Consider the following 13,624-nt stretch of genomic DNA (forward strand, 5'->3'; position numbering starts at 1 on the left):
GTAGGGAGAGAGAGGAAAAAAAAAAAAAAAGAAAAAAAGCCAACAAAACCCAAACAAAAAAACATACCTGCTGTTTTTCACAACTGCAGAGAAGCACATTGGTAGGGAAAGTGTTTGAGGCCCATTTGGGGAGGAGCAGGATGGCAGGGGAGGCTGCTCCTGGAGCTGTAGCCCTCATGGACATGGCCAATGCCTCAGCACAGAGCCCATCTCCTTCATCCTGCCTCTCCCAATGTTGTAGGGAGCACCTTGCCCTTCAGGACAAGGCTGCATATGTAGGGTATTTCATGTGATGCTTGGAGCCATGGAAGAAGCAAACTGCTCTGTCTTCTCTCTGGCTGGTTCAGAGCATTGTCTTTCCCCAAGAAACACAGCAGTGGTGCTTGTAAACCAGTTAACAACATCCCCCAGCGAGAACTGGGAAGTGGGTGAGGTCATAGGCTGGACTTGATGAGCTCAGAGGGCTTTTCCAGCCTCCGTAATTCTGTGATTCTGGGAATGATCTTGTTTAACAGCTTTTCTTAGGCCCACCAGCTGTCATTTTCAGGAAGCAGCTCCATAGCCCCAGCACCTCAGTGCCCTGCTTAGATCTGGGGGAGTGAGGCATGTAAGGGGGTGGCTGTTGTTCCTCTGAAACAGGCCCAGTCACGCAGCAGGGGTTAGAAAAAGACCTCGGGAAGGGTTAGGAAAGAAACAGGCAGCTGTGATCCCCGTGGCATTAAGGAGGGCTGCTGTTAACCATGGTGCTTCCAACTACTCCTTTTTGCTACTAAGAAAACTGGAGAATTGTGCCACCTCGATAAGATTTTAGGGGAGAATCTTGTTACTTTTAAGAACAACCCTAGAAGACTGTAGGATGTGACTGTAAGGAGAGGGACAGCCCAGTAAATCCAGTTAGGAAACCACTGTGACCAGCCAGAATGGGCAAAGGCAGAAAACAGGTACAAATGTAAAAAGAACTGGGCTTCATGGGCATGGGTCACTGTGCGTGTCCCTGTCCTGTGGTTTAGTAGCTGGACAATAAAAATCAGTTGTTCCCACCTGAGTTTTGGGGTCTTCCTTCTGCCAAGACTACATCCCAGCCCAGCAGGGACCTCAGCCCATCTCCCCCTGTGCCTCCCAACTCCCAGGCAGCCCCCGTTGCTCCATGGAGCAGCCAGGCTGGTTTCCCCCTCCAGCAGCAGCTTCCTGCCTCTCTCTGTGCCTTCACTGTCTCAGTGGCCACAGAGACTTGGTGAGAACCCTGAAAACAACCACATTCTTGGTTGTTTGCCCAAAGAAATGCATTAAAACAACAAGAGAGCACAGTGTAAGGTTTGCTTTTGTTCCTGGTTATCCTGTGATGAAGAAGCTGTGAACTACAGAGACCCCACATGCTGCTCCGGCACAGGTTCTATTTTTAAAAAAAAAAAAAAGGGATAAACTTTCTGGTTAGAGAGTTGTTTCTTCCCTTTCCCAAAGCCCTGCACCTTGGAAAGAGCAAGAACCAGGACTCAGTACAGCATTTGACAAACTATATGCATGACTTGGCAGAGGGGAAAAGAAGCAGCAGTGTTTCAAATAGAGCCTCTAGGCACAACCCTCAGAGAATGTCACTTAAAGGGGTCTCTTAAGCAAAGAGGCCAAAGTACAATTGCTGTTACCTCCTGAGAGCATGTGGAGACACCAGTAAAGGCTGGCCCAGGTCAGCTGTATCTTGGTGACATCCCAGAAACAGTCCCACCAAGAGGGATCAACAGACAGTCACACTGCCCCAGTCTCCAGGAGCTGCCAGCTCTGGCATTCAGGACTATGCTGGAAAAACAGCATCGAGAGGGAGAAACCAGGACTTGGGAACTATTTTTGGATTTTTTTTCCATTGACTAGAGAGCACTGGGGGACAGCGTGTGCACTGTGCCTCAACACATCCTACATGATGGTCAACAAGAGCAGAGGAACAAAGCAACTCATGAATGTGTGACAGAAATTAACATCTTCAAGCTAAATTCATTGTATAAACTAGTTTTCTTGGGACTAAAATAAAGGAACAATCCCGGTAAACAATGGCTCACATGTCAAGGAACAATTGAAATAACCCTTGAATAATTAAGTCCTTTCCCACAGCCCCTGCTCAGCCCTGTTCACCCAAAAGAGGTTAAGAACATCTATTTCCATGTCTCACTGGGGAAGAAAATGAGGCTGGAGAGAAGACATGGAATGATTTAGTCTGCTGCTGCTGAAAGACAACAACAGTACCTGGAACATGTTAATGTTTATAGCCCTTACACCAGGACTATTAAAGGCAGAGGAGGCACAGCAACATTAGTGTCAAAACATAAAGCTACTCAGTGCATCTGGACTGCAATAACTGGGGTTCATATGAAATCTATCACTTAGATGAAACTAATCTTGAAATTCTGCTGCAGAACGTTTGACAAGTTTTGAGGCAGAGGTGTGTATGTTAGGATAGAAGCAACATGGACACAGTAGAAAGAGCTGCAGCTTGGAGAAGCACTAAGACAGGGGCCAGTACATTTACCTCATCTCTGCATCAAGTGTTACTTCCTTTATTGGAAAAATGTGAAATGAGGTGAGCCAACATAATTCCACTGAAACTCTGCAAAGAGGAGAATCATTTTATTCCAGTGTTAAGTCATAAAACAGTGTGGTAAAAGTCAGGCCTTTACCAATTGCAAAACTTTGTGCAAACACAAGAAGCAGCTCCACTTTCCTATTCAGCTACAGCCATTCCAAGGAATGCAGTGACAGGTGTCTAGGTGTCTTATTGAACAGAAGCCTTCTAGAAGAGTGAGACACCAAGAATTTAAGAATGTTTACACTGATAAAGGACTCGCCTACCCAAGAACAAACACATTTCTCTGAGATTCAGACTACTTTGATAAGACTAGTTCAGTATCAATTCTTCTCAGGCTACAGTGGGAAGCCCAGCAACCTAAAGAAGCAAGAAGCTGGTTCCTGCATGAATATTTTGATTTATCTTTCCATTAGCTATCTGCCAGCAACAGAATACTGCTGATTGAGTTACAGACTTCATCAATAACTAACACCTGGTGGGGAAAAAGACAACTGTTCTCTGGAAAGCAGTAACACAGACATCCATTCTTTAGAGTGTTATTGTAGTCTGACAATGCACACAGGCTTTAGGTGCAGAAACACCACCCACAGTAGAATAAAAACCCTTGAATGGACTCGTAGAGAACAAGGCTGGTTTATACACACGTGGATGAGTTTTTCCACACTGTCCTATAAGGTAGATATACATCCCACCCATTTCACAGGAAAAGAGGAGGCACCATAGTTCAGCAATTTGTTACAGTCATATCACAGATAGGCTCCAATATCCCCCTGAGGCCACTAACCCTGTCTGCCCAGAATGGTTTAGAGTTGCATAGATTAAAGACTCTGGAGCAGCAGGGAAGAGCCACCAGTTACTGAATTTGGGAGGAATTCCCATCACCGCTCCCCTCGGCCTCCCACATGAAAAGAACACCTTATAGGAAGTGACACAGGAGTAAAAACATGGTTCTAATTCTAAGAAATCTGTATGGAATGCAGGAAACCTCTTTCAAATGAGATATGGGCTGAGCCTGCTGAAATGAGCTGAGGTAACTGTGGCTCAGGCCTGTTCGTGCCTTCCCTCCACAACGAGGTTCTCTCTGTCATGTTGTCACCAGCCGTGCATGTTCATCCCAGCACACAGATCCTGAAGGCTCCACTTGAGGAATCAAACTGAACCCTGGGGCTTCTCCATCTGCCTACAGTGTTCCCTGTGCTGCAGCAGCTGGTAGGTGCCCTCCCAACAGGAACAGGGTGGGGAGGGCCCAAACCTTTCCAAAGCAACCACGCAAGTCTCTGCATAGAGCACCTTTCCTGACCCAGAACACAGGTTTCCAAAAGGTAGATCCACACCTCTGCACAGCTACTGAACTCCAGAATAAAATGCACAACAGAAGAAGCTCATGAAAGTTTACAGAACTTAAATATTTATTTTTAAACCATTTAAAACCCCCCAAAACATTGAAATAAGCTTCATCTATAAACAGATTTACAATACTAACAACTACAGAAGCTAGAGGAGCACTACAATTTGTTTCTGTGATGCAGTTATTTTGTAAAGCTTCAGATCAACTGTATTTACAACTTTTGCTGCTTTTACATTTATAAAAATATTTATTTAATCCATAACATTATTGTTTTCAAAAACTATTTCCAGACTTTTTTTCTCAGATATAAATTCTAATCGAATTTCAGTTATATAGCAGACGAAAGTTTTAAACAGAAACATTTCTTTAAAATTAAAACAAGGAGTTAAAAGTAATTTTTTTTTTTACAGTGTAGGCACCATTGAAAATAATTGTCCTTGGCATATCTAACCACCATCTCTCACAAGTGTCCTTTATATAAAAATGATGTAATGGCAACATTTTGACTAAAAATGCAGTATTTATTTGCACACCATTACTTTTTTCCATATTTGGCAGATATATTTCAGATTCTTTAAAATGACTTTTGTGCAAAAACAAAATGTGCAGGTCTGAACCATAAAATAAACACACCCAGCCTTTATAAAAAATAAATTTACACCAACAGTTCCACAGCTAAGTATTGAAAAACAATCCCAGTTCAAAACTTCAGCATAATATACATACTGGGTTGAAAAAGGGAAAAAAAAAACAACAAACCCAACCAGAAGAAAAGACATTACCCATCTAGCAGTACCATAAATATATAACTGAAAGCAATTTTATAGTCTTACCTATTTTTTATGAAAAAAAGAGAAAAAAATCACTCAGTACTGCACAGTACTACCTCTTTGTGAAAGAATATCTATAACTCAGTTATTTGCATATTAACTGGTAAATACATATTTAAAATACACTTTCAGAAAATTATAAACAAATTAGGTTGATGTACTGTATTGAAGGTATTTCAGAACAACAAAAAGATGTGTATAAATATCTTACAGGAGAAACAACACCACCACACAGAATGCTGGTGTTACACTTATACCTGCTTGTGAGGTATGTTTCACGTGACGCTCGGCTTCTCTGGCTCCCTTCCACCCAGGCATGTTATACTCAGAGGAAAAAAAACACATTAAATTAAGTTAAACTGGACTTCAGGTTTTGTCCATTATTGCCAAAAGCCCCACCCCCTCAACTGTATTGCTTTAAATTTTCCTACCATGATGATGTAAGATTGAATGACTACTTTGAAACCTGTTCTAAAAGGTAACACATATACTGTACATCAGGATATCCCTGTTGTTGCTACATATCACCTGCAAAACTATTGACATATTGCTCTCAAATGTATTTAATCATAGAGCTGCCTAAAAATACTGTACCAATTTAGAATGATAATAAGATACTGTTGCAGGTTTGGTTTCCAGGGCACGATAACTAAATGCTGGTTGAAGCAGGTGCTACAGCAATACCCTTGCCACTACGTTACATGTTTTGAATAGGCCTGTGAAAAAGCTATTTTCTCTGAAGCTTGTTAGTGAGTTACAAAAGTTTTAACTCATGAATACAAAAGGCCTGTACATCCCCATGTACAGGAACAAAACAGCATCAAAACATACTTGCACTTTCTATGAACTAAAGTAATGGTTATTTTCTAAAAGCAAAACTGCACCTCAACATTTATCAGATTAAACAGGTGAAACTACAATATTAAAAGTTGTTCTTTACAAAATGATTTCCTGAAAATATAAAACCATGTGCACTGCCACAAAATAGTTGAGTAGGTTCTTTCAAATCCTCAATCACCATCAATATGTTGCAAAGATCCAAAAGGCACAAGGAGCTCATGAGCTAAGCACTGCCAAGCTTGAAGTAGTTTTGGTGGGTTTCACTGGGTCCATACGAAACAGCAGTCAATTATGTGAAGTTTCTTAGGATGAGTCATTAACAGAGAATCTGCAGATAAAAATGCAAATAAGAATTTTGTTAGTTATGTTGATTCAGCTTGGCAAACAGTACATAACTATTTTTGCATCACTGAACTCACATGTGCCTTCATTTCAACAGTTCATAGGAAAAAACCACCAGAAGTGACATTCTCAAGATGACACTCCTCCAAAAAGATAAGCTAAGGATTCCCCTGCTCCATGACTCCCTATAAATATGCCTATGACAAAATGACAAGCTAAATTAAAGGAAGGTGTAACAACTTCAGTAAAACTGCAGCACTAGAAGACCAAACAGATATGGAGCAGCTCTGCTATGGAGACAGGCTGGAAGAGTTGGGGCTGTTCAGCCTGGAGAAGAGAAGGCTCTGGGGAGACCTCAGAGCACCTTCCAGTGCCTGAAGGGGCTCCAGGAAAGCTGGGGAGGGGCTTTTCACCAGAGAGGGCAGTGATAGGACAAGGGGTAATGGCTTTAAACTGAAAGAGGGAGATTTAGTTTAGACATCAGGAAGAAATTCTTCACCATGAGGGTAGGAAGGCACCAGAACATGTTGCCCAGGGATGTTGTTGATGCCCCCTCCCTGGAGGTGTTCATGGCCAGGTTGGATGAGGCTTGGGCAGCCTGGTCTGGTGGGAGCTTGGAACCTGATGATCTTTAAGGTTGCTTCCAACCTTAACCATTCTATGATTCTATACAGTTAGTTATTATTAGTTTAAGTCTGAAACAGAAGTGTTAGTACATAAAACCACCAAGGCTAAACTTTTAAAGCATTGGATCTGTCACTTATCATTAAGCTTCTGAAATTTACCCAACATAAGAAGTTCAGGGTCAGGTAATCTTTCTGTGCATAGGTACTTAATATTTTTCTTTAAAAATAAACCTTTTTTGTTTTTCTTCCCCAAGGTATATATATAAAAAAAATTAATCCTTAACTTACTTCTGAAATTTCTCCATAAGTTTCTTCACCATCTTATCTGTGATCCCTGGACATGTTGCTTCTGCCACATTGATGCTTTTCTCAAGTTCCTCAATTGCTTTCTTTCTGCTGGCATTATTTGTGTCCTGCTGCTTTAGCTGAGTGGCAAACCAAAACAGATAAACCTTATAAAACTTATCAGGCACTTGGGTAATACCTTCCAACAAGTTTATTTAAGTCAAGACTTACCTCAGCAAACACAGGGGTGATTATCATAGTTAAACAACTCAGGGTTTTAACAAGATCCTGATCCTAGAAGTTAATAAATAAGGATAAATGACATACACTGCATTTAGCACAGCACGTGTAATTTTCCAAGTTCAGTTAAATTCAACAAAGCTCTTGAGATATATTACAAAGCAATGAAGGCACAGTACATCAACAAACATTGCATGGTGTATAACAGATGCTTGATGACACATCTGAAACAACATCACATCATCAGAAAAATTGTTTAGTTTTTCCTCTCTAGTAAGTCTAAATTCCCACCTCTACAGACAGACACCGATCTACTGTACGCAGTGTCTTTTGCATTTAAGACTGACCGGGGCATAGGAAACACCACTAATGATCATCACCTCTTTAACTACAAAGAGAGCCAGTTCTTAGGAAAAATGAGAATATTGACTAAGTTTTAGCACTATCTTCCTCAAGTTGGCTTCAAAAGCAGCCCTCAGAAAGCAGAACTCTTCAGACTCTACATACCGTCCCGTTCTGCAGCTTCTTTGCATCTGGCTTCTTCCGAACTGTGGTGAAGCTCCACTCAGGATGAGAGTTATTCTCCTTGTTGCTGGACTCCCTGCAAACAGTAACACCAAGTACATAACACCAGTCACAACATAATGCTAAGCAAGCAGAGGTAACCCCAATACATAATAAATCTATGTGGATTAGTTCTGTATTCCTTAAAATAAGAGGGAAAAATGTGTCTTGAAACATTAACTGAACTTTTAAAAGAAAACTTCAGAGGCTGAATAAGCTGAAATACTATCAAAGCAAACAGAAGACGTTATCTACCCATAAAGCCTACCTTCTCCCATGGCAGCCCATTTAAACCAGTTATCTGATATCCAGAGAAGCAAGAGACTTACAGACTGTATGCTGTTCCACAGGCACTGTGCAAACTTCTTCATACACCTCAACCTTGCTCTGCAATATTTCTTAGTAATTTCTAATGTGATTCATTGTTTTTGGTATAACCACTAGCCCTAGACTAGAAAATGCACAGCACTTCAACAGAACTGAAACTGAGTTCAGAAAGTTTATAGAGATAATGAGAGCATGGCTTGACTTAGATGTTAGTCTTTAGATTCATACAAGGGGTTTTCTTGAGAGACACCAACGAAAAACATAAGGAACAGACAGAAAAGGAGTTAATTACACCGAGAAACTGCAACAAACCTACTTTAGTAACATAAAAAAAAAGACCAAAAGAGACTAAACTGAAAATAAACTTACGAATCTGAACCATCGGAATCACTTTCATCACTACTATGTCCCTCTGCTTTCCATCTCTTAAACCTATCAATCAGTTCTGTCAGATACGAAGTCTTCTTGGCATTTTTCATAATGAACTTGTGCTTCAGCAGTTCTTTTGCAGTAGGGCGCTGTAAGAAACACTTCCATATTTAATGTTATGCCAACATCTCATTATTTTAAATGCTAGTAGGGGAGGTTTAGTAAGGCAACTGATTTCTGGAGTTAACTCATATACTATCAGGAAATTAGTGAAACAGGAAGTCAAGAAAAGCCAGTAATCCTCATTTACAAGCACTCTAAAAATATGACCAAGTTGCACACAGACTATACTGCTTATCCTTCTATGCTAGAAGGTACACACCCAGGAAAATGACTAATCAAAATTCTCCAATGCAACATTTCCTTGTAAGCAGAATTCAGAGAGACAGCAAAAGTTCTACTGGAGAAAAAGTTTTAAGTTCTCTCCTCTGTTAAAGCTTCTCTTCTGACATTTGCCCCAGGTTTGAGTGCATTTTAGGAAGATGCCTCTGTCACCATTATTTATTTCAGCATTCCCCCTCCCCCGTTCAGTATTTTAAACAAAAGAGACCAGGATGGAGACAAACCTATTAGAAACCAGCACGACTACTCACAGTGGAAAATACAGTCTAAAATTATTACAATCAATTACAATGCATGACAGCAAAGTGCTCTGCAAGCATGAGAGTAAAAACCAAAATATCTGCACACACACACACACACACACATGTATCTACTCACAAATGTTGGGTCCTTATTCAGACATGCATCAATGAATTCTTTAAAAGGTTTACTGAATTCTCCTAATAAAGTTGGAGGATTGTTTTTCGGAATGAGGAAGAGAACTCTCATCGGATGCATGTCAGAGTTGGGAGGCTCCCCTTTGGCTAGTTCAATAGCAGTGATTCCCAGAGACCAGATGTCAGCCTGAGAAAGGGAAGACTTACTTTTAGTCCAAAATTAATCACTATTAAATCACGACCAAGTATTTAATAACTGAAATCTTCACATATACTACATCTATGTAATATCGTTAAGTTTGGTCTAAGCAGATATTGCACAAAGATTTCTTTCTAGTACTTGCAGGGTTATAATTTTTGTTACTTGTGATTTTTAAAGATCTGGCTAACTTACCCAGTCTTTAGTAACTTTTGTAACACCGACATCATGTCACTTTTGCTGCACACTTTGTCACTTTTGTGACATTGACAGCAAGTTAAAATGTGCACCTAAACAAATGCTTTTGGTAAAAAGCTTCAGAAATTGTTATCTTCCTTTGATTTTTTTTCTATATAATGAACTACAAACTGCCACAAATTTCCTGTCTAATTCAGTATATGTTTATACAGCAAAACTGCTGCATGCTGGTATTTTTCTGTCTCATCACCTTCACAATGAAGAATTTCCTCCTGATGTCTAACCTACCCCTTGTCCTCAAGGGGTTAATATGGAGGAGGCTTTCTACTGCTCTTTACACTGGGAAACTCTCCTTTCCAACTAGTCATCCATCAGCAGCTCCCATGAAAAAGAAATGTACAAGGTACCATAATGCAACCACAGCTACACATCTGTTGGTAAAGATAAGCTTTCCCTTCTCAAGATCAGTCACCTGTGCTAAAATCTTCAGCTTTAAACAGGTCATCAGAAAGACCATTAAAGGAATTATACCCAAGGCTGTTTATAAAAATCTGAGAATAGAGTAAAATTTCAACCATCATCTTGGCTTGAAATAAGCTGGTAAATTCTGGTGGCATTCTAATTTGTGAGAGCTTTGTTACTGTTTGAATTAAATACGAAACGTTTAACTGAAATGACAAAACCAACCAACCATCCAGGGAGTTTCTCTGAAAGAATCTTAACATGAAAGAATCAATGTACTTAGTGAGTTTACATGGGTCCTGCATGTGAGCAGAGTGACATGCAAACACTTTTACTGAAACCCTATCATTTGAAAGCTACTCTTTTCTCCATACTGATAGAGCTAAACACACAAAAACCAAAGTCATTCCTGTTGGATTTGAAGATCTAAAGAGAAAAGTATTCTCACACTTACTTTTGAGTCATATGCTGACTGCTGAATAACTTCAGGGGCCATCCAAAATGGAGTTCCAACAAAGGTATTCCTCTTGATTTGTGTGTCTGTCAGCTGCCCAGCAACTCCAAAATCAGCAAGTTTAACATCACCTTGTTCTGATAACAACACATTGGCAGCTGTCAAGGGGAAGTAACAGAATATCTAAATTAGATTACTGTTCTTCTGATTTTAAGATCTCTAAAAAGTAACATTTAAAATATTATGCACCTTTTATATCCCTGTGAATTTTCTTCTCTGAGTGTAGGTAGTCAAGACCTTTCAAGATTTCCTTTAGCATGGTAGCAATCTGGAACTCATCAAATGGGCCAGCACGCAGCTATACAGAAAAGACACATTAAAAGAAGGTTAGTTTTGTATCTAATATTTGCCTCTTATTGATTTAATTAAATCTTAAGCTTGAAATCTTTTTAAAGAACAACAGAATAAAATATTCCATTCAGTATGCCAACATTCTGTCAGAAAGAGGTGCCACTAGAATGATCACCTTCACATGTCTACTGGTAATACATTGAAAATGCTGTTACTTTTCTAACATACACAGTGTGTATGTTCTAACATACACTCTCCCCAGCTTGCAATGCACATGAAAAGCTAGAACTAACTTTCCACAAAGTCAGTTTCCTGTAGACAGCAAAATGAATCATGCATTTTTAGATTAGGCAAATTAAGAAACTCCGTTTATTCCAAAATAACTTTGTTTACTGACTTGATTTCTTTTTTAGTTTAATGATTTTTTTCTTCTTCTTCTTCCAGCATATTTTATTCCATGCTTGCATTTGCATCAAGAACATAACACACTGTTATAAAGTTGCTATCATGGAATAAATGTAAACTGTGCACACTAGAAAGCTATGTAAATAAAACAGAGGCTATTAAGGTGGGTGATTCTGCTCTAAAAAGAAAAACAACACAACACTGAAACAGAGAACATCCTGAGGTTATGACATGGCAAAGTGAGGCAAAACTTAACACTTTTATTCTTCTAAAGGGTCAGTGGTTTCAGTTGTCACTACTAAGAGTTATCTCGTTATTTCTGACACTCCACAGAAGACTATCGGTTACTCCTAAGTGTTAGAAGTATCTCACAGCCCCTTTCTCAAAAAGATCAAGTTCCAGAGCTGCAAACTGCTACACACTACACATAATTACTGTGCTTTTGCATTCCTGTAGCTGAGTTGATGTGATGTAATTTCATAAAGAAGTTTAAATAGATTTGTGAAGTTAAGCACCTACCTACTTCAGCCCTTGCAGACAGGAGCACAGGTAGCAAATACATAATTAACAGCATTCTGTAGTACTGAAGATGCAATATTCTTTGTTCAGAATCACAGAAACACTGAGTTATCTTACAGGAAAGGGTGGGTCACTAAGCTGTAGAGCTGAGGCAGAGCTGTACTTTATGGGGAAACCACATCCACATGCACTGGACTGTGCTCTTCAGTGTCTCAGCTACATCCTTCATGAATGCTACACCATCTTTTAAGTAAAAGGCACCTCCATGCTTAACTGAAAATACCCAAAATTGGAAAACCGAACACCTTTTAACTAGTTAAAATGAACTGTACTCTGTGGGGCACACACTTCATTCATTCCTGAGACCTGGTCCCAAAGGAACCATTTTTTTATTCAACTGTAATGGATCTTCTACTGGAAGGAGGGGGCAGGGGATGGACAGATGACTCAAAACCCAAAAACCCAACACACATTCAAGAACAGTACTTCTCAAGCTAAAAAAACCCTGCCTTACATTTGACTGAGAAAAAGCTGATGCCTCCTAATGCTTGGACACAAACAGCAAAAATGAAAAAAAATCAACATCAATTCAACATAACAGAACTACCCTTCAAATTCCCACAATTTGGAGCACTTCCATGCAGCAGTGATACAGCATCACCCGTCTCCTGGGACCAGACTTTGAGAGATGTGAAAGCACAATGAAATAAGGTTCACTAGTACTTATAATGCAAACAAATGTAATCATGTACTTACAAGATCTAAAGCTGACCCTCCGCCCAAATATTCCATTATTATCCATAGTTTTGTGCCCTGTAAAGGAAGGCAGGAGTTGTTAGAAGCTCATCTCAGGAATTACTTATTTTTTAATTATTACTTTTGTACTGCAGAGTGCACATATTCCTTCACTATAAGCCATTTGAATCTCAACTCCAGTAAGTATGTGAATTTCCATGCTTTCTTTGTGAAGATGTCTCAACTACTAGAATACTAGAACTGACTAATTCTTCTAACACAATATCTAGATGCTGACTGTACCCCTGGTATCGACCTGCAAGAGGTGGCTGGTTCATAGAAAGGAAACTGAAAATACTTGCTATCAGATCTACAAAACTGGTACCTTCTGCTATTTGCTTGCCTCACCTTTCAGAAGAAACCCAAATATTATCCTATGGGCAACTACTCTAAGAAATTCTGTGAATAAAAACATGTATTTAAAACAATAACCAGTTATTAAAAACACTCAACTGATGCAGACCTGGTGAAGTACCATGCATGCTGTTTAAGTTTCCAGCAAATATTTAGCAGTGCTAGTTCCTTAGAAGAGAGCACAAGCTTATGGCAAAAACACTTGTTAATTCTTCTTGCATTCTTCACTGTATGCTTTCCCACCCTGACTAGTGACAGAAATCTAAAGAAAACTCAACAAGCAAATATAGGTGCAGTTACTGGAAGTGCCATGTCCAATAACCTTAACAAAGTGTGCTCTATTAGATTCATGCTGAATTTTCAAACCACACCATTTATGAGACTCTATTCCAATATTATGAGATCAGCAGGGAAGGGCTGGCTAATTTTAGCAGCTTTTATAAAGCCCAACTTTGTCAGCTGAGAAGACCTGCAAGGAACTTAAGCTTAACGCAAACATTGTGGTTACCAGACATGTTTGGAGGATTTGACTATTACTTGAAAATAGTATAAGGTAAAAATGAATAAGTACTGTGTTTCTGAAATCATGTCTCAAAGAAAGTGCTACTATCCACTGTAACCAGGGGTGGACATTTTCCAGCCAGGCATGAACAACCTTTTTCCTAGCTATTTTAGGTCAATCAAGTATAAATAGACAGTGTAGAACAAACAGGATCTTTAGAGTGTCTCAAAGCTTTGCTGCACAAAGTGCTCTACAATTTT

General features: G+C 39.6%; 2 protein-coding genes across 4 annotated transcripts in view; one reads left to right on the forward strand and one right to left on the reverse strand.

Moving 5' to 3' along the window:
- RAP2C (RAP2C, member of RAS oncogene family) overlaps positions 1-13,624 on the forward strand; it is a 144,000-nt gene that overhangs the window by 34,423 nt on the left and 95,953 nt on the right. The window lies entirely within an intron of this gene.
- Positions 3,963-13,624, reverse strand: part of STK26 (serine/threonine kinase 26) — a 30,323-nt gene continuing 20,661 nt past the window's right edge. For all 3 annotated transcript variants that reach the window (XM_051630387.1, XM_051630386.1, XM_051630384.1), the window contains 9 exons: positions 12,470-12,526; positions 10,688-10,796; positions 10,439-10,596; positions 9,127-9,312; positions 8,347-8,495; positions 7,594-7,687; positions 7,078-7,140; positions 6,850-6,986; positions 3,963-5,921 (listed from right to left, as the gene is read on the reverse strand). In XM_051630387.1, the coding sequence (XP_051486347.1) occupies positions 5,897-5,921; positions 6,850-6,986; positions 7,078-7,140; positions 7,594-7,687; positions 8,347-8,495; positions 9,127-9,312; positions 10,439-10,596; positions 10,688-10,796; positions 12,470-12,526 (978 nt within the window). In that variant the 3' untranslated portion in view covers positions 3,963-5,896. The remainder of the gene's footprint in view (positions 5,922-6,849; positions 6,987-7,077; positions 7,141-7,593; positions 7,688-8,346; positions 8,496-9,126; positions 9,313-10,438; positions 10,597-10,687; positions 10,797-12,469; positions 12,527-13,624) is intronic.

The sequence above is a fragment of the Apus apus genome, chromosome 12 (assembly GCF_020740795.1).
Source record: "Apus apus isolate bApuApu2 chromosome 12, bApuApu2.pri.cur, whole genome shotgun sequence".
In the NCBI taxonomy this organism is placed as follows: domain Eukaryota; kingdom Metazoa; phylum Chordata; class Aves; order Apodiformes; family Apodidae; genus Apus; species Apus apus.